Source organism: Megascapheus bottae, chromosome 3 (assembly GCF_031878675.1).
Source record: "Megascapheus bottae isolate mThoBot1 chromosome 3, mThoBot2.hap1, whole genome shotgun sequence".
In the NCBI taxonomy this organism is placed as follows: domain Eukaryota; kingdom Metazoa; phylum Chordata; class Mammalia; order Rodentia; family Geomyidae; genus Megascapheus; species Megascapheus bottae.
In genome coordinates, this window is record NC_143511.1 from 738480 (window position 1) to 760232 (window position 21753).

The 21753-nt window shown below is 39.9% G+C and overlaps 1 protein-coding gene across 4 annotated transcripts; it reads right to left on the reverse strand.

Moving 5' to 3' along the window:
- Positions 1-942: 942 nt before the first annotated feature.
- Positions 943-17363, reverse strand: LOC150064764 (uncharacterized). Of its 4 annotated transcripts, XM_090329436.1 has the most exons (8): positions 17280-17363; positions 16632-16713; positions 15246-15322; positions 14540-14643; positions 12798-12885; positions 12149-12230; positions 1484-3892; positions 943-1077 (listed from the first exon to the last, which is right to left on the reverse strand). In XM_090329436.1, the coding sequence occupies exon 7, from the start codon at positions 3881-3883 to the stop codon at positions 1493-1495; it is 2391 nt and encodes a 796-aa protein (XP_090185562.1). In that variant the 5' UTR covers positions 3884-3892; positions 12149-12230; positions 12798-12885; positions 14540-14643; positions 15246-15322; positions 16632-16713; positions 17280-17363; the 3' UTR covers positions 943-1077; positions 1484-1492. The 4 variants fall into 4 exon arrangements, with proteins under 4 accessions (XP_090185562.1, XP_090185563.1, XP_090185564.1 ...); XM_090329437.1 differs by lacking the exon at positions 16632-16713; XM_090329438.1 differs by lacking the exon at positions 14540-14643.
- Between the last annotated feature and the right edge of the window lie 4390 nt (positions 17364-21753).

Genomic DNA, 21753 nt, shown 5'->3' on the forward strand with positions numbered 1-21753 from the left:
CTAAAAAGGTTGGAAATAAAAAACAGCATGAGTTCATGCATGTATGAGAATGAGGGGATATGATACAACCTGCATAGTGACTGACAATCTTGGCGCATTCCACTTTCACCTGCTCTGCTTATTAACAGTATGTGACCAGGTGAACTGGTTGACTTGTAATCTGAGATCAGAAGGATTATGGTCTATGGCTATCTGGGGCAAAAAGCTTCTGATACTATCTCAGCCTATCTTCTTGAGAGCCTATCTTCTTGAGAGAGAATCTGCTCTTTGGGGACAACACCACAGAAGACTGGCCTAGGTTCCAAGCCTCTTTTATGACTTTGGGCAAAGCCCTCATCCATTGGAGCCAGTTTTTCCCTGGAAATGGGTCTGACATGTCACCCTCACAGCCATGCTAAGTTAAAAGAGCAACTGAAGGTGGGCATTTTCCTTAGTATCTGTCCTGCAGGAACTATAAGAAGCTGTGGCTCTTGGTGCTGACCCTGGAGTTTAGCACCCAGTGTGATTGGGTGGGAAGTCTGCCTTAATGGAGAGTGAGGAGGAAAGACAGCCACAGCGTGGGAAGAAGAGGTGGGCCTTAATTGGAAACACCAGCCCCTTTTACCTTTCTCAACTCTTCCCAACACTGCAACCCTGGCATACGGGGGCTGCCACTCAAACTGGGCAAACTGCCTGGTCCTCATCTCCATGCTGACAGGAATGGCATCACATGCCTAAACATACCCTGGGGAAGACTAATTCCCCTCCACACAAACATGTCAGGATAGACAAGGGTTGGGGCAAGTGCTCCATGATGGACAGCCTCTGACATCTCCTTAAGGTGGGGCAAAAGCACTGCTTCTCTGCAGCAAGCCTTTCAGCTCAGCTCACCTCTACCTCCAAATGCTGTCAGGTCTAGAATCCCACATGGAAAGTCTGCAGCACTGTATATACCTACCTGCTGAAGTAGACTGGCCCCTGGTTCAGGTGTGCTGAGTCCTCAGTGATGAATACTTTATATGCCTCGTTTCTTCCTCCTGGTGTTTGTTCATGTTGCCCATGGTATCACCCTGGGAGCTGCTGTCCTTTCCATGGTCACTAAAATGCAGGCAAACATGTGGAAGGAACTACTTGGTGAGGTTGAAATGAGTAACTAGGATATTACTCTTGGCTGAAATCATCCTCCTATGTGAGAGAGGTCTCGTAAGCTGATTCTTCTCATCTGGAATTCTGTTTCCTGGGACTCTCAACTTTCCTTTTCTTCCCCACCTCAGCATCTCATTCAGCACTTTTAGATGGTACATAATTGAGATATAACAAGATCTGTCTCTCTGGGGTGGCAGATAAATAGAATGATTTAGGCACCCTAGGGATAATTTATCCTCAGATAAATCTAAACATTGCATTGCAAAACATATAATAGTTGATTGGACACTGGAAGGTGGCATTAATGACACTTTAGATGAAATAAAATACACAAGTATAACTGGCCTACCACACCTACCTGATGATTTCAGTCTGGGTGTTGACAACTCTGGGGAGCAACTTTCTTTCCAAGTTTAGGGCATCTGACTTTGGTTCCCAGACAACAGCAACAGCAAAGCTTGCGGAGGCAGGATAAAATCCTCCTGGGGATAGTTCGATGACTTCTTTTAAAATCTGTGGTCTGTTTGTCTTTGTCTATGATAGATGAGTCATGCTGTGTGTCACTCTTCTCAATGGTAACTTCTCTGCTGCCTTCTGCTGGGGGTGTGTCATTCTTCATGGAATCTTCAATAGGAACAATGTCCCCTGAGTCGTGGTTGGTGACTGGTGCAACTTGGGGCTGACTACTGAGATCATTTTCGGGTAGTGAGGACTGGAAGGATGAATAGTATTTGATGCGGTATCCAGCATCTGTGGTGGTAAATGTGGAACGTGATTTTGTCAAGGGGGTATTCTTCAATTTGTCAATGGGGTTGATGTCCTCTGTGTTGCACTTGATGGTTGGTGCAACTTGGGGCTCATCACTGAGGTCATCTTTCCTCAGTGATGAATGGGCTGCTGAGTAAGTTTGGATGCTATGATCAACATCCATGGGGGTGACTCGAGAGTGGAATGCTGAATGGAGGGTGCTTTTTGTCATAGAAACTTGGATGGATTTGTTGATTCTTAGGTTGTGGGTACTCTTTGTTGAAACTGGGTAGCACCAGCGAGTTAGATTGACTAGCACTACTCGAGAGTATAGGGATGAGCTGTGCTTTGTTTCACTGTTGGCAGTGGTGGCTTTCCCAACAGTGAGTGTTTGTTCTACATGGACGGATGATCCCAGCCCCTGAGAGTTGGCACTTGTTCCTTTTAAGCAGGTAGCTCCTGCACTCCACTCCACCAGGTTGCCCTGAGAACTTGGGGCCAGGAACAAGTCCCTGATGTCTATTTGCTTCTCACTTTCACTCATACAGACTGGCACAGGGTCGGCATCAGGCTTGGCCAATGAGTTCCCAGAGGATGAACTCGCTGGTTGTCTGAGGTGGGTCCTGCTTCCACTCATGCAGACTGGCTCAAGATTAGCGCCAGGCTCTGCTGATGGGTTCCAAGGGAACGAGATTATGTGCTGCCCGTAGTGCCTCCTGCTTCCACTTGTGTAGACTGGTACAACGTCAGCACCAGGCAGGCCTGATGGGTTCCAAGCAGATGAGCTAATCAGCCGCCTGTACCGAAGAGGACATGGAGGTGCTGGCGAGGCCTTGCTGCTCTCCTCAGATGAGTTGGCCTCATCCTCAGTCTTGTAAGGTTGCAAGGGAGAGGTGACATGGTGCCTGGAAGGCTTAATGTCCCTCTCTGTTACTGACAAAATGATGGTGGGGGGCTTGCAAGGGTTATTTCCTTGGTCTTGTACCTTGGACTGTGCATCACTGACAGCATCTTCAGGTGCCATTTCTTCTAATAAGAGGTATGTTGCCATTGTGCTGTTGTATTGATCATTCTGGAGAGACTCCTTGATGTCCCGTAGGCTGAATCCCAAGGCGCACATGGCTTTTGTAACACGATCAGAAGAAGCCTTGCACTTAGTTTCCATGCAACATGGTGGTAAGTTCTTTAGCCACGGGTGTCTCTTGATGTATGCTACTGGGGGTCTTTCTAGAGGATTGACATTTAATATATCACATATAAGAGCATGCAATTCTGGTGAGAGGTAAGCTGGTATGACTTTCCTTAGCTGTAGAAACTGCCTTTCCAGTTCTATAAAATCCTCTGATGGAAAGGGCACTGAGCCGGTGACCATGTAAAAAAGAATTACACCAAGACTCCAGATATCTACTTCTGGCCCATGGTAAGGTTGGCACTTTATGATTTCTGGGGCCATAAAGGGCAATGTTCCACAGTACAATTCAAGTTGTTTCTCATCTGAAAAAAAGGCACTGAGGCCAAAGTCACTCAGTTTAATGTTATAGTCATTATCAATTAATATATTTTCTGGTTTCAGATCCCGATGTACAACATAATTTTTATGACAAAACTCTATAGCATCTACAAGCTGGTGGAATATCCTGCAGGCCTCATCTTCTTTCAGGCGTTTGTATTCTATAACATATTCAAGAAGGTCACCTTGGGTAGCATACTCAAGAACCAAACAAGTTGTCTTAGGGCTCTCAAGGATATGGTATAATTTGACGATACGTGGATGATTCAAGCTTCTTAGTATTAGGCCTTCTGAACATGGGTGATTGGAGTCATCTACTTTATTTATAATCTTGATTGCCACTGTCTTTCTACTTATTTTATGCTTGGCCAACTTGACTTCTGCAAAAGTCCCTTGACCTAATGTTCTGAGGAGATCATAATGTTTGCTGAGCTCTTTAACAGATGAGGCTTGTTCCAGAGCTGGACTTGTCATCAACTCACCTTCAGCAGGGTTCATCATCAACACGAACTAACAATGTTGGATATAAAGAAAAGTTGAAAGTTGTTTATCACTAACATTACCTACATCCAAACAAGGACCTCAAATGAACACCTGCATCGTCTACTTCAAGGTCTTAGAAAAATATGAACAGGGACAGGAGTTTGGCCTAGTGGTAAGAGTGTTTGCCTAGCATGCACCAAGACCTGGGTTGGATTCCTTGGTACCACATACATAGGAAAAAAAGTGAAGTGGTGCTATGGCTCAAGTGGTAAAGCTCTAGCCCTAAGAAAGCTCAAAGACAGTGCTCAGGCCCTGAGTTCGTGGACCAGGACTGGCAAAAGAAAAAAAAATATGAATAAAGAAAACACAAAAGGCTAAGGAAAGATAATAAGATCACAGCTGAAATGACAGAGAACACTACAAAGGAAAAAGGAAGGGACAAACAAAATTGGTAACCACAAGAAAAAAAGATGTTAGATAAAGAGATGAAAGGGTGATAGCACTAAAATCGACAGAATCATTTAGGAAGAATTGTTACATTTTGATTTTTGGTCAGTTGTGGGGCTGAACTCAGTGCCTGGGGGTTAACCCTAAGCCTCTTTGTGCTCAAGGCTACCATTTGAGCCACAGCATCACTTCCAGTTTTTGAGTAGGGAACTGGAGATAAAAGAGTCTCATGGGGCCTTTTCTGCCCAAGCTGGCTTCGAACTACAATCCTCAGCTCTCTGCATCCTGAGTAGCTAGGATTATAGGCACGAGCCACTAATGCCAAACATCAGGGAAGATTTCTTTATACTATACCAAATTAGAAAATACAAAAGTGAATTTTGAGATGCATAGGACTTACCAAAATTGAACCACAAGGACACAAAAATTGTAAACAGGTTAATAATGAGCACAGCAAGTAAATCATGAAAAATCTCCCAGTAACAAGGCCCCAGACTAGATGGTATTAATGCTGAATTCAACCAGACCTTTGGAGAAGGACTAACACCAATGCCCTGGCATGCTGCCACATAAAATAAAAGGGTAGGATATTTCCAAACAATTCTCTGAAGCCAGGATCTCCATGAAATCAAAATCAGAAAAGAACATGGTAACACTAAAGGAAAACTATGGTCCTATTTCCTAAACAAGAAAAAAAAAAACAAAACAAAACCTCAATAAAAGAATCTTCAGAGAAAGGAAGATAAGGGAGAGACCATTTCATGCTTAAAAAATCCTATACTTAAAAAGAAAAATGCTGTCAGAAAACTCTCAGATCTCAGAATTTTTGAGCAAAGAAACAATATATAAAAGTAACACACAAGTCCTTCCCTTTCTAAACACAAAGACTTACTGAAAAAGAAGCCACAACAGGAAGTGGTGCTGTGGCTCAAAATGATAGAAGGCTAGTCTTGAGCACAAAGAGGCTTAGGGACAGCACCCAAGCCAAAGTTCAATAAGCCATGATCAATAAATAAACAAACAATAAAAAGATACTTTCTCCATAGATACTTTCTCCATAGACTTCAAGGCCCTCAACCAATAAATAAACAGGGGCTGGGAGTTTGGCCTAGTGGTTAAAGTGCTTGCCTAGCATGCATGAAGACCCAGGTTCAATTCCTTGGTACCACATACATAGAAAAAAGCCAGAAGTAGTGCTGAGGCTCAAGTGGTAGAGCTCTAGCCTTGAGAAAGTCCAAGGACAGTGCTCAGGCCCTGAGCTCAAGCCCAGGACTGGCAAAAAATAAATAAATAAATAAATAAACAAACAAACAATAAAAAAGATACTTTCTACATAGATTTTGGGCCAGGAGCTGGATTAGTGATAGAGTGCTTGCCTAGCATGCATAAAGCCTTGAATTTGATTCTTTGGTACCATATGCACAGAAAAAGCTGGAAATGGTGCTGTGGCTCAAGTGGTAAAGCTCTAGCCTTGAGAAAGCCCAAGGACAGTGCCCAGTCCCAGGACTGGCAGAAAAAAAAAGCTGCAATAACCATGCCATTTGCAATAAATAGCCTAAGGAAAATATACAATTAGAAACTCTAAGGAAAACATGCACTTAGATGGTGAAAGAAAATATCAAAAACTATAAAGTAAGGAAGAAGAATAATCTGTAAAACACACTAGAAAATGGAAATACCACATATGTTCAGGGATCAAACACTATTACAGGGCCACAAGGATGAAGTGGTAAACAGACAATGCAATATCCATCAAGACATCAATGTCATTCTTCACAGAAACAACCTTTAATCCTAAAACTGATAGGGAAATATAAAAAATTCTGAATCCTTAAGCACTCTTGAGCAAAAGATAGCAGTATCACAAAACTGACTTGAGGGGCCGGGAGTTTGGCCTAGTGGTAGAGTGCTTGCCCAGCATGCACGAATACCTGGGTTCGATTCCTTGATACCACATACACAGAAAAAAAAAAAAAAAGCTGGAAGTAGCGCTGAGGCTCAAGTGGTAGCCTTGAGAAAGTCCAAGGACAGTGCTCAGACCCTGAGCCCCAGCCCAAGACTGGCAAAAAAAAAAACAAAAAAAACTGACTTGAATCTATACCCTAGAGCCACACAGAAACAGACACCCAAACCAAGAGAGTCAAGGGAAGAAAACAGAAACAAGCCCTCACACCTATAACCATGTTGCTTGTTTACAGAGATACAAAAAAAAATCCATTGGGAAATACATACGATGCTGGGAAAACTTGATATCTACAATGAAGACAAACCACATCCCTATCTCTTACCCTGTACAAAAATCAACTCAAAAAGGACGAAAGGGACCAGGAGTTTGACCTGGTGGTAGACTGCTTGCCTTGCATGCATGAAGACCAAAGTTCCATTCCACAGTACCACATACATAGAAAAAGCTGAAAGTAGTGCTTTGGCTCAAGTTGTTGAGCTCTAACCTTGAGAAAGCCCAAGACTGCACAGGCCCTGAGATTAGGCCCCAGGACTGGCAAAAAAAAAAAAAAAATGGACCAAAGATCTGAAGCTTGACAATGAAAACAATGAGGGGAAAATATGGAGCAAACATTTCCAGACTTAAGTATAGGCAATGACTTTCTGAATAGGGCTCCAGGAACTGGTAAGCACATTGGTTAGGTTTATGACTCCCAGAGCTCAGGAAATGAGATGGAGAACTGATAGTTCTAACTGAATCATATTCTAAAAGTTTTGGCCCAGCAGGAAAAAGAATGAGGAAACATCTCACAGAAGTATGGATGTCTAGACTTTAAAATGAATACCATAAATAAAAGTAATCCAAGTAATAAGCAACTGAGGCCTGGTAAGTCAAGCTACTCAGGAAACAGAGCTCAGTAGGATCATAGTTTGGGCTCATGCTGGACAAATCTCCATCAAGACTTCATGAAAAGCTGGCTATTGTGGTGCACATCTGAAATCTTGGCTATGTAGGAGAGAGGTTAGGAGGATCACAGTGGAAGACAAGCAGGCAAATAAGCACAAGCTCTTATCTAAAAACTGACTAGAACAAAAGGGCCAAAATGTGGCTGAAGTATTGAGAGTGCTTTCCTAGGACTGTGCAATGCCCTTTCAAATCCAGTAAAATACAAACATACATTCTCTCTCAACTCACTCCCCCCCTCTTCTCATATACACACCATACACAAACACATGGAGAGAGAGTGGGTACTCTTCATATGACTAAGTGCAAGTGCATAATGAACACATTTTCCTATGTACTTCAAAACTACAAAGGAATTTCCTCTAACACCATTGAGAATGACTATCATTAAAACAAGCAGCTGATGCTGGCAAGGATTCAGGTGAAAATATAAAATATAAAAATGTTAGTACTAAATGCACCCCCTGGGAAAAACTGGTATATAGGTTTTTCAAAACATTCTAGAAGCTTGAGCTACAGCATTCACAGTAGGCAATGGTTAATGAGATAAGCAGTTCAATGAAAAGTGGATGCAGTGGAATGTAGGTAGGTGCTGTGGACTACTACACAGCCATGAATGCAAATGAAACCATGTTATTAAGAGAAACATGAAAGCAATTGGAGGATACTGCATCAAATAGGGCAAAACAGTTTAAAAACAAAATACCCTTTACATTTTTCTTATTGTTATGAAGATGTACGCAGAGGTTAAGTCAGGAAAAGAGTACAATTTTTTAGACAATGTCACTGTTTCCCTCAATACTCCCAGTATTTACCTCCTATCCTCACATACAAGTTATGGGTTCATTTTCAAAGCCATTTCTAGTGAATACTTCACACACAGAAAAAGCCAGAAGTGGTGCTGTGCCACAAGTGGTAGAGCTCTAACCTTAATAAAGCTCAAAGACAATGCCCGGGCCCTGAGTTCAATCCCCCAGGACTTGCCAAAAAGAAAATAAATGTATCGATATTACAAAGGGATACAGAGAAGGCTTAGAGTTATGTAACACAGGTAAAGAGTATTTTCTCTTTTCTATGTATGAGGTTCTCAGGAATCGAACCCAGGACTTTGTGCATGCTAGGTAAGCACTCTACCACTAGGCCAAACTCCCGGCTCCTCTTCTTTTTTCTTTTTTTCTTTTTTTGGCTCAGCATCAATTCCAGCTTTTTCCTGTGTATGTGGTACCTAGGAATCAAACCTGGGTCTTCATGCATACTAGGCAAGCGCCCTACCACTAGGCCAAACTCCCGGCCCTTTTTTTTTTTCTTATTTCTAAAGGTTTTATTTTTAAAATTTTTAATTATTATCAGAGCATGATGTACAAAGAAGATACAGTTACATAAGAGAGATAAAAACTGCCTTTCCTTTTAGACAATGTCACTCTTCCCTCACTATACCTGTTTTTCCCATCTATCTTACTCACTATTTATATAGAACAATTTGAATATAGTATCTAGTGAATACAACTACTACACTGAAAATAAAAGATCTTATGTGTTTACTTGCATGTGAAATGTTGACTAACAGTATTTATAAAGCTAGGCACAGTGGCTCATGTCTGTAATCCTAGCTACTCAGGGGGTTAAGATTTGGGGATCGTGGATCAAAGCTGGCCCAGGCACTAAAGTTTGTGAGGCTTCTTATTTTTCTTTTTGCCAGTCAAGGGGCTTGAACTCAGGGCCTGAGCACTGTCCTTGGGCTTATTTTTTTCCCTCAAGCTTAGAACTCTACCACTTGAATCACAGCACCACTTCTGGCTTTTTTCTATGTATATGGTACCAAGAAATCAGACTTGGCTCCTCATGCGTGCTAAGCAAACACTCTTACCCCTAGACCAAACTCCTGGTGCAAGACCATGAGACTCAATGCCAATTAAACATGAGAAAACCAGAAGTGGTGCTGTGGCTCAGGGGGAAGAGAGGTAGCCTTGAGCTGAAGAGCTCAAGGATAATGCCCATGCCTAGAGTTAATGGTCCACAACCAAAAGGGGATATTTGTAAGTGTGAATGTATATAAATATGTTTGAAGACATGAAGAAAAATGAAACAGACTATTGGGATGAGGATATTATCATAATGGGCTGGGATTAAAAAAGATGGAGGTTGAAATGGTTGAAATGTACTAATTGCAAGTATGACAATGTTTTTGGATGTTGGGCATGGAGTCATGTGTGTGACAAGACACTGAGGATGTGTGAAATAACTATAACCATATAAAAATAATGAAACACTATTGTATACTATTGTATACAAATATATATATATATGTCCTGGGGTTTGAACTCTGAGCCTGGGCACTGTCTCTGAGGATCAAGGATATCACCCCATCCCTTGAATCTCAGCCTGACTTTCCATTTTCTACAGGTTATTTGAAGATAAGAGTCTCTTGGACTTTAGTACCTGGGCTGGCTTTGAACCATGTTCCTCAGATCCCAGCCTCCTGAGTAGCTAGGATTGCAGGAATGAGCCACCACACCCAGCTAAAAACATATTCTTAAAAATATTAAGGACTAGGAGTGTGACCTAGTGGTAGAGTGCTTGTATAGCATTCATGAAGCCAGAGATTTGATTCCTTGGTACCATATACATAAAAAAAGCTGGAAGTGGTGCTGGGAAAGCCCAAGGAAAGTGCTCAAGCTCTGAGTTCAGGCACCAGGCCTGGGGAAAAAAATTTCTTTCAATGGTTCTGGGAATATGCCTTAGTAGTAGAGTGATAGCCTAGGATACATGTGGACCTGGGTTATATTCCTCAGTAACACATAAACAGAAAAAGGCAGAAGTGATGCTGTGGCTCAAGTGGTAAAGTGCTTGCCTTGAGTGAAGCTCAGAGGGAAAAAATAAATAAATAAATAAATAAATATATATATACATATATATATATATTACATATGTATCTTCCGCCAAGGTTTTACTCCTTTGGTTTCGAAAGATGCCCAAAATCTAGGACAAATTCAATGCCTAATTCTTGAACATCAGAATAATGATTAAGGTGTGCTAAAGGTGTTGAAAAAACAAGTGTAAGTTGTACTATCTACTACAGGGCTGGCATCACTGCACCTGGAGACTAAGACTGGAGGATGATGAGTTTCAGACCCATGCAAGCTAAAAATGAAGACACCCTCTTTACATCAAACACTCAATACATTACTGAACTACTATCACTTCCACAACTCTAAAACCCAAACCCAAAGATCCTAAAACCATCATAGCAAAAAGAGACTACTCTCACCTAGAACTTGTAGATTTCAAAACACAAGGGATGTTTTCACTGTGTCGATGTAGAATAGTACAAAGAATTGTTACCTGTGGGGCCGGGAGTTTGGCCTAGTGGTTAAAATGCTTGCCTAGCATGCACGAAGACCCGGGTTCGATTCCTCGGTACCACATACATAGAAAAAAAAAAGCCAGAAGTGGTGCTGAGGCTCAAGTGGTAGAGCTCTAGCCTTGAGAAAATCCAAGGACAATGCTCAGGCCCTGAGTTCAAGCCCAGGACTGGCAAAAAAAAAATTGTTACCTGTATAAGAAAAGAAACCAAGTATAGTCAGTGCTTTCAGTACTCTGTTCTGAGAATGTAATGTCAGGTCAAAGAAACAAATGCACCAATTTGGTTGTAAATTACCACAGTAAGCTCACTCTGAATTTCCACACTCATGGATATTTTTTTAATCAGCATTCTAATAAATAACAATAGTAAGTATCAGCTGCTTTAAATTTCACTGGGTTGACAATATTCTTTACACATTGAGAAAACAAAATGAGTAAAGTACAGAAAGGGTTAGGGCTCAGAAAACCTGTAATATAAGATGGAGTCTATGGGCTTTTATTATATTTTAATATTTTATTTTTTATGATTTAATGACCTGTTTGTTATATGTGGTGCAGAGGAATCGAATCAGGGCCTCACCCATGCTAGGCAAGCACTCTACCACTAAGCCCCAATCCCAATCCCTATGGATTTTTAAAAACTAATAGTAAGATCATGGTTTTGTTTTGTTTTGTTTTGTTTTTGGTTGGTTGTGGGGTTTGAACTCTGGGCCTGGGTGCTATCCCTGAGCTCTTCAGCTCAAGGCTGGAGCTCTACCACTTGAGCCACATCGTTCAAGTAGATAGCATTCTTGACACATTTAGGAAACAAAATGTATAGAGTACCCTTCAAGGGTACTCTAATAAGTTTATAAAACAAAAATATGAAGATTCGGGGGACTGGGAGTTTGGCACAGTGGTAGAGTACTTGCCTAGCAGGCATGAAGGTCCAGATTCGATTCCTCAGTACCACATACATAGAAAAAAGCCAGAAGTGGTGCTGTGGCTCAAGTGATAAAATTCTAGCCTTAAAGCCGAAGGGCAATGCTCAGGCCCTGAGCTCAAGGCCCAGAACTGGCAAAAAGGGGAAAAAAAGAAAAAAAATGGAGATTCATAATAACAATGGGTTTTGATGTCTCACACCTACAATCTTCAGGCCAATGAGACTAGGAGAGCCAAGTTCTGACCCAGTCCAGGTAAAAGAAATCCATGAAATAGAGACTTAACTCCTATCAACCAGTCATCAGCTACAAATGGAGACCTGATCTCAGAGGTAGATCACTGAATTTGTGATGTTGTAATAACATGCTTTGTCCCCTAAGACACCTATGATGTAGTATGTTGTTTATGGGGCTGTGAAGAAGAGAGATTTCATCATAATTGTTCCATAGGATCCTTAGTACATCTCCCATCAGTAACTGTAGGCCCAGAAGGCAATGGGTTGATAAATTCAGAGTGGTAAAGGAGAATCACATAGACAGCAAGAGTGTGGGTCTCTCTAATAGAAGTACAAAAAGAAGTCATTTCCAAGGGACCCTTGGAAATGGGTCCCTTCATGTGTTGAGAACCAAATGTCTTTGAGTTACCTGAAAATTTAACCACTGCCAATGTTCGATGTTGCCAAGTCCAGATCAAGGAACCAGCAGATTCAGTGTGCTGGCATCTGGTCTGTTGTCATATAGAGGGAAGAAACAAGGCAGACAGAACTCAGTCTCAAGCTATTTTCTAAAGCCTTATAATCCATCCATATGCACAAGAGTATCATGGGAAAATCTAGTCCCAAAGCCCATAGTTCCCTGTGTGGGGGTGGGGTTGGGTGGGGGTGTAGTGTCTAGTTAACTTTGAGTAGGGATTTGAAGAAATGCAAAACGTGAAAACTATGACAGACTATGAACAAGAGACAGTTATTTGTAAACCTCCCCTGCATAAAGAGAGTCCTTTAGGATGAACTAAGACATTAGACACAATTCCAAGGTGACTTTCAGCACAAAGACCACTGCTAAAGGTGACTACATGACAATTCTAGAACCTCAGATGAGCTGGCCATGACAGTGGAGGCCTGTCAGCAGAGGACTTGGGAGGCTATCCATGAGAATCATGACTCTGATACTAATGTGAGGCACATATGAAGACCCCTCCATTCATCAGTCAATCAAACAATACACAACGAATTACCAATCGCCCCTCACATCCCAAACTGGAATTCTAAACCTTCAAGGAAATAAGCAAGCTTACATGGTTGATCCACCAACGGGTATCAAATAATCAGTTGTAATGGAATAATCAGTTGTATGCTCTTGATGCAGAAAAGTCCAGCAGCAATCTGCACAAAATGGACAAAATCAGATTCACACCAAAGGGCTTTAAGTATCAGATGCTGTAAGTTTCATCACTAGGGTCTTTGTGAGGTCAGAGAAAAAAAAAAGCACAAATCATGGCTTTAAGTAACTACTCTGGTCTTGCTTTCTATCCACACAGATTTTTTTTTATCAACTTCTCATTACACATAGAAACTACAGAAGCTTTATGTTTCACTAGGTTGTATACAGTAATACTTTAGAAATTAAAATGTAATGAGTACATCAAGATCTTTAATGCTCCTACTCTCAAAACAATAGCTGGATTCCTTGGCTTTTAACACTATTGTCTGAGGCCAGTGGCTCATTCATATGATCCTGGATACACAAGACTGAGAATGGAATTGCTAGCTAACTAGGCAGAATTACACATGAAACTTGTATCTCAAATTAGGCAGTAGAAATTTAGATCTAGACACATGGTCCAGTAGTTAAAAAGATCCAAATTTGTCATTCAGGAAATTTTTTTTGTTTAAGTGGAGATCACTAGAGGAGGAGTCATATATAAGTTATAACACAAAGATCTCTTCTAAAGTAAACTATACAAGTAAAAGGTAAAGGACAGCATGCACCTGGATATTCTCATACTTGCAATTTTAGCGACATAAGCAACTCATCTTTATAACATCCAGTTTAGGAATATTTTAAATTGTTTTACTGTTATTAAAAAAATGATGTACAAAGTGATTAGAGGTGTGTAAGCAAGGCAAAGACTGTAATTCTTTTTTAAATGCTTTACTTATTTTTTTAATTTTTAATTTTTAACAGAAAACTGATGTACAGAGGGGATACAGTTATAAAAGGCAGGTAAAGATTATGTTTCTTTTTAGACAATGTCATCCTTCATTCTCTCCCAGTTATTTCCTATCCCAATCCACTAGTTTATATGGATCATTTTAAACAATGTCTAGTGAATTACAACCATTGCATTAAAAACAAAAGATCTTATATACTCATTCACATGTGAAATACTGATCTACATAAATATACATTTATAGGCTTCTATATATATGTACATATACACACACACACACACACACACATACATATACAAATAAAAGCCTACTGAGCAGAAAGAGGCAATAAAGAAGGAATAAAGAGGATGACTAATTTAAAGAACAGTGGAAGTATAAACACAGCATAAATAATCACAAAAAAAGCTGTTGGTCAACAGCAGAATAAAGGCACCACAAAAGAGAAATAGACTATTGGGATGTGGATATTAGCACAGTCTGATTGGGCTAAAAATGATGGAGGTTCAACCTGGTTCAAATGTATTAGTTCTAACTATGAAAACCGTATAATAAAATCTGCTAAAAATCTTTTTAGATATTGGGCATGGGTCAGGTGAATGAAAAGAGATTGAGGATGTCTGGAATAAATGTAACCTTATTAAAAATAACAAAGAAATGCTCTATTGTATAACTATTATATTGATAAAATATTTAAAAGGCCCAAGGTGTCACTCCTTCAGTTTCAAAAGAGTCACAGAATTGGTGCTGGGCCCCAGTGATTCACGCCTGTAATCCTAGATACTGAAGGAGGCTGATATCTGAGGATCATGGTTCAAAGCCAGACTGGGCATGAAAATCTGGGAGACGTTTATCTCTAATTAATCACCAGGAAACGAAGTGGCACTGTGGCTCAAGGGATAGAGTAGAGCGATAGCCTTGATATGAAGAGCTCGGGGACAGTGCCCAGGCCCAGAGTTCAAACTCCACGACCTGCAAAAAACAACAACAAAAACAAAAACAAAACAAAAGCAAAGAATTTATCAGAAATCCAGTGCCTAATTTTTTTAATATTATTATTCAGTTGTGGGGCTTGAACTCTGCGTCTAGGCACTGTTCCTGAGCACTTTAGCTCAAGGCTAGATCTCTACAACTTTAAGCCAGTGCCACTTCTGGTTTTCTGATAGTTAATTGGAGATAAAAGTCTCAGTGTTTGGTGCCCAAGCTAGTTGTGAACCAAGATCCTCAAATCTCAGCCTCCTATGTAGCAAGGATTACAGGTGTGAGTCACGAGCGCCAGCTGAGTGCCTAATTCTTGAACACTGGAATAATGATTAGGGAAGACCTGTGCTAAAGGTAAGTATGTGACAGTTATAAAACCGAGTCTAAGCTCCATCATCTACTGGAGGCCTGTCATCACTGCACCTGGAGACTAAGACTGGAGGATGATGAGTTTCAGACCCATGCAAGCTAAAAATGAAGACACCCTCTTTACATCAAACACTCAATACATTACTGAACTACTATCACTTCCACAACTCTAAAACCCAAACCCAAAGATCAAAACCATCATAGCAAAAAGAGACTACTCTTACCTAGAACTTGTAGATTTCAAAACACAAGGGATGTTTTCACTGTGTCGATGTAGAATAGTACAAATAAGAATTGTTACCTGTATAAGAAAAAAAACCAAGTATAGTCAGTGCTTTCAGTACTCTGTTCTGAGAATGTAATGTCAGGTCAAAGAAACAAATGCACCAATTTGGTTTTAAATTACCACAATAAGCTCTGAATTTCCACACCCATGGATATTTTTTTAATCAGCATTCTAATAAATAATAGTAAGTATCAGCTGCTTTAAATTTCACTGGGTTGACAATATTCTTTACACATTGAGAAAACAAAATGTGTAGAGTACTGAAAGGATTAGGGCTCAGAAAACCTGTAATAAAAGATGGAGTCTATGGACTTTTATTGTATGTTCAACTTTTTTATGATTTAATGACCTGTTTGTTTATATGTGGTGCAGAGGAATCAAATCAGGGCCTCACACATGCTAGGGAAACACTCTACCACTAAGCCCCAATCCTAATCCCTATGGGTTTTTAAAAACTAATAGGAACATCATGGTTTTCTTTTGGGATCTTTTTTTTAAAATGGTTACTTGTGGAGCTTGAACTCTGGGCCTGGGTGCTGTCCGTGAGCTCTTCAGCTCAAGGCTAGAGCTCTACCACTTGAGCCACATCCTTCAAGTACATAGAATTCTTGACACATTTAGGAAACAAAATGCATAGATTACTGCAAGGGTAAGAGGTTAGAAAAACTTTATAAAACAAAAAATGAAGATTCATAATAACAATGGGTTTTGATGTCTCACACCTACAATCTTCAGGCCAATGAAACTAGGAGAGCCAAGTTCTGACCCAGTCCAGGTAAAAGAAATCCATGAAATAGAGACTTAACTCCTATTAACCAGCCATCAGCTACAAATGGAAACCTGATCTCAGAGGTAGATTATCATTCATGAGAGAAAACGTGGTGGGACCACATAGTTAAAGCCTTAGTAGCAACACCAAAACAAAACAAAAACCAGACCAAAGGGAAAGCAGTATATCAAGATAGTCAATGTCTTTTTTTCATTTCTGCTTCACTGGGGCATTTGACCCTAACATTTCACTGAATTTGTGATGTTGTAATAACATGCTTTGTCCCCTAAGACACCTATGATGTAGTATGTTGTTTATGGGGCTGTGAAGAAGAGAGATTTCATCATAATTGCTCCATAGGATCCTTAGTACATCTCCCATCAGTAACTGTAGGCCCAGAAGGCAATGGGTTGATAAATTCAGAGTGGTAAAGGAGAATCACATAGACAGCAAGAGTGTGGGTCTCTCTAACAGAAGTACAAAAAGAAGTCATTTCCAAGGGACCCTTGGAAATGGGTCCCTTCATGTGTTGAGAACCAAATGTCTTTGAGTTACCTGAAAATTTAACCACTGCCAATGTTCGATGTTGCCAAGTCCAGATCAAGGAACCAGCAGATTCAGTGTGCTGGCATCTGGTCTGTTGTCATGTAGAGGGAAGAAACGAGGCAGACAGAACTCAGTCTCAAGCTATTTTCTAAAGCCTTATAATCCATCCATATGCACAAGAGTATCATGGGAAAATCTAGTCCCAAAGCCCATAGTTCCCTGTGTGGGGGTGGGGTTGGATGGGAGTGTAGTGTCTAGTTAACTTTGAGTAGGGATTTGAAGAAATGCAAAACGTGAAAACTATGACAGACTATGAACAAGAGACAGTTATTTGTAAACCTCCCCTGCATAAAGAGAGTCCTTTAGGATGAACTAAGACATTAGACACAATTCCAAGGTGACTTTCAGCACAAAGACCACTGCTAAAGGTGACTACATGACAATTCTAGAACCTCAGATGAGCTGGCCATGACAGTGGAGGCCTGTCAGCAGAGGACTTGGGAGGCTATCCATGAGAATCATGACTCTGATACTAATGTGAGGCACATATGAAGACCCCTCCATTCATCAGTCAATCAAACAATACACAATGAATTATCAATCACCCCTCACATCCCAACTGGAATTCTAAACCTTCAAGGAAATAAGCAAGCTTACATGGTTGATCCACCAACGGGTATCAAATAATCAGTTGTAATGGAATAATCAGTTGTATGCTCTTGATGCAGAAAAGTCCAGCAGCAATCTGCACAAAATGGACAAAAATCAGATTCACACCAAAGGGCTTTAAGTATCAGATGCTGTAAGTTTCATCATTAGGGTCTTTGTGAGGTCAGAGAAAAAAAAAAAGCACAAATCATGGCTTTAAGTAACTACTCTGGTCTTGTTTTCAGTCTATACAGGTATTTTTTATGAACTTCTAAATAAACATAAGAAGCTATAGAAGCTTTAGGTTGTGTACAGTAATACTTTAGAAATTAAAATGTATTGGGTGAATCAAGAGCCTTAATGCTTTCTAGTCAGAAAAATATTAGTAGAACTGGACTCTTCCATCTCTTAACACTCATAGTATGGAGGGAGCCAGTGGGTCATTCATATAATACTGCAAGCCTGAGAATGGAATTGCTAGCTAACTAGGCATACATATACATGATACTCTCAAATTAAACAGAAATTTAGATCTGGATAAATGGTTTGTAAGAACTATACCCTTCTTTCAGATTTTTTAGTAAATTGTCATTATACAAAGTCTGTAGGATAAATGAAGGCAGAAAGACTTTTTGTTTTGGTTGGTCATGTGGCTTGAACTCTGGGCTCTTCGTCCTAATGCTAGTACTCTACCACTTGAGCTACAGTGTCACTTTCGTCTTTCCGGTGGTTTATTGCAGATAAGAGTCTCACAGACTTTCGTGCCCAGAGTGTCTTCGAACTTTGATGCTCAGATCTTAGCCTTCTGAGTAGCTAGGATTACAAGTGTATGTTACCACTGTCCGATTCAGAAAGACCTCTGCTCAAGTAATTTAAAGGTGTACAATAATAGTGAAGGGTAGTATGCACCTGAATTTTTTCTCATCTCTAGTTTTAGCTGTAAAACCAATTCCCCTTTGTAACCAGCTTCCATTTGATTAGGGACTGTTCTTAAGAGTTTTTTTCATATATTTTTATTGTAATTAATAGAAGGGTTACATTATATTCACCAGATAGGAGGTATATTAATTCACATACATTGATACCCTTTCTCATGTCTTTGTCCCAATTTCCCTCCCCCCACCCCCACCCCTCATCTTGTTTTCTCCCCTTCCCTATTCCATTTCAAATAACCAAATACAAATATATCAAATAACAAAGTGAGATGTGAGATACTGTAACAATATGAGATAACCAAGGGACAGCAAAAGAGATGAGATAACATAGTACATTAATGACAACAATCACTCATTATATGGCTTTTGTTTCTATATCCTGGAGGTCCTTTCATTTAGCTTCATACTATATTGCCTTATGTATCTAGGTTTTGCTCTATTGCCAATCTCTGCTAGGAGAGCCCAAGGTTTCTACTGATTATGACAAATGAGGGAAACCATTGAGCCTATGTTCCTTTGAGTCTGGCTTACTTCACTTAATAGGATTTTTTTCTAAGTCTTTCCATTTCCTAACAAATGGGGCGATGTCATTTTTTCTGACAGCAGCATAGAATTTCATTGTGTACAAATACCACATCTTGTTGATCCACTCATCAACTGAGGGACATCGGGGTTGGTTCCATATCTTTGCTCTGGTAAGTAGTGCTGCAATGAACATCTTTGTGCTAGTGGATTTAGTATGTCCTTGTTTCTGGACGATTGGGTAAATGCCAAGTAGTGGAATTGCTGGGTCTTAGGGGAGCTATATGTTTAGTCTTTTGAGGAACTGACATACTGCTTTCCATAGTGGTTGAATGAGTTTGCACTCCCACCAACAGTGTAGTAGTGATCCCTCCTGACCACATCCCCTCCAGCATCTGCTGTTATTAGTTTTCTTGATCCTGGCCATTCTAACTGGAGTGAGGTGGAATCTTAGAGTTGTTTTGATTTGCATTTCTTTTATGGCCAGAGATGTTAAGCATTTCTTCATGTGTCTATAGGCCATTCTTATTTCTTCTTCAGAGAAGACTCTCTTTAAGTCTTTGGCCCATCTTTGAATGGGATGGTTGTTTTAGGGACTGTTCTTAAAAGTTTGATGTTGACATTTTTTCTCACATTTGTTTTTATATGGCAAACTTTCAGGTCTGATCTTAAGTGCTCAGTGTTGTTTGTTGCCTCCTCTCATTTCTGGAACCCAACTACTTGTGGCAATTTTTATCCTTTCTTTGTAATTCTCTCTTCTGCTTTTCTGCATGTCAGGGAATTCATGCCTTTCAACAATGCGAGGCTATGTCACCAAGCTCATGTCCTAGTATCTTTGCCTAGGGCTTTCAGGAAAGACCACTCAAGACAGCAAGGTGCTCTAAATTAGTAGGAACTCATGAAATAATATATGGACCCAAGGCATCACTAGGCCAGAGTCATACCTCAGAATACACATCCCAAACCTTGTGCTAGTGGACTTTAATAAAAGTCATCATCCCAAGCAGAATAAAGAACTATAGCTATGTATATAGCTCATTTAGTCCTGACAACTGTCACAAGCCTTTAGTATTTCCTTTCCCTTAATCGTGTACTCTTGATGATTTATGAACTGCACTGAGTTCAGGGATCTGAATTCATGCAACCAGTACTATTTGGACATGGTGGCAAATGTCTATAATCTCAGCAGGGGAGAGGCTGAGAGTCATGACTTTATGGCCAGACTTGGTACAATAAAAGTGAATACACTCAGAGAGGCAGAGATCAGAGAATTGTGATTGGAAGCTAGCCCACACAGAATTTTCTAAAAGCCTAAATTGCCAATTTACCAGCAAAAACCTATGTGGAAAGCATGACTTATGTAGGTGGTAGATAGCCAGCTTTGAGGAAACAAACCAAGTCAAGTGAGAGCTTAAGGTAGAGTTCGTCTATGATAACAGAACATACCAGAAAATAAATATACATATGCAGACATGTAAATATACACATGCTTTAAAGCTAATATTATTTTTATATCCCACATGATTAAGACAGAAGAATTCACAGCTTCTAAGTCTAAGCATGCAAGGGTTATTATGACTATGCATAGTAAGCAACTATGGCATCAGCACCAAGGGGGGTGAGCAGTAGGTTTTATGTGGTCTTTTGAAGTTATGCTGCTCTGAATTCATATTTCCCTGTAATGCGGAATCCCACAGGAACTCTACAGAACATACAAAAAACACAATGCACAGAGATTCAAATGTAGTTCTACAAACATCCATCATGCAGAAAGTGAGGGACCCCAAGGCTACAAGGTATAGAAACATAAAATGAAAGAAGCCCTTCCTTCTGAGCAATTGTTTAAAATAAAACCATTTTCGTAGTGTAATCAAAGAACAGGGTGTAGCAGGATGAATAAAAAGCCCATCTCAACTTGCTGTCTACAAGAGACTCACTAGAGTGAGCACATGGTGAGCAGGGGCTGGAGACTCACTTTAGGTCAAGAACACAACCCTTACTCCTAGCTTCCCAACATACATAGGGATCTAAAAACACAGAGACTCCATACAAGTAGTAACAAAGCAGGGTGGGTTCTACATACTGTAGACTAAATGGACTGTATCCAACATTCTCTATTAACAGATCCAATATAATGTAAAAAACCATTCCTAAATATCACCACACTTAAGAATAGGTCAAAAATCTATAGAAAAAAAAAACACAATCTTAGGATTATTCTAAGTTAAAGGATGGCCACTTTCCACAATGGATAAGACAGATTAAAGACAAAGGATAAAATAAGATGGACAACTTGAGATACAGAAAAAGCCAATTACATATAACATATGCTGGGAAGTCTACCCGAAGACTTCAGAATACATGCTCTTTTCAGGTATGTGTGAGACATCACCAGGATAGACCAATCGTCTCTTAGATTCTGATTCATTTCTTTATAGGTTTTACAAAATAGACATCCAAAATGTCTTTTCTGATAATAATGTGAGCAAAGGAGATGTTAATGATAGAAGAAAAATGGGAAAACCCACAAAGTGGTAGAAATTAAGCTCTTTAAGAGCTGGTAGCTCAAAGAAAAAAAATCCCTTTGGTCAACTGGAAAATACTTTAGTCCATTTGGGAGGGTAATAGGAGGCACAGAAATGGAGGAACAAGGGATAAACAAATGCAGCAGTGGTACTCACTGCACAGCACATAAAAAAATGAGCTATACAAGTTGTGGTTAGCAGTGGGAGGGAAAAACTGGGAGAAAGTGAGGGAAGAGGTAACATTGCCCAAAAAGAAATATACTCTTTACCCAACTTACATAACTGTAACTGCATAGTACATACACCTTTGTAATAATTTAAATTATTTTAAAAAGAAGAATAAGATAGGAGAATAGAAGGGGTAGTTTGATTCATATATATTGTATGAAATATACATTGTCACAATGTCAACCTCCTTGTACAAGTAATGTATGCTAATATTTTTTAACTTAAGTAAAAAAGAATAGAACACATTTTGAGTGGAAGGAAAAGGAGAGCATA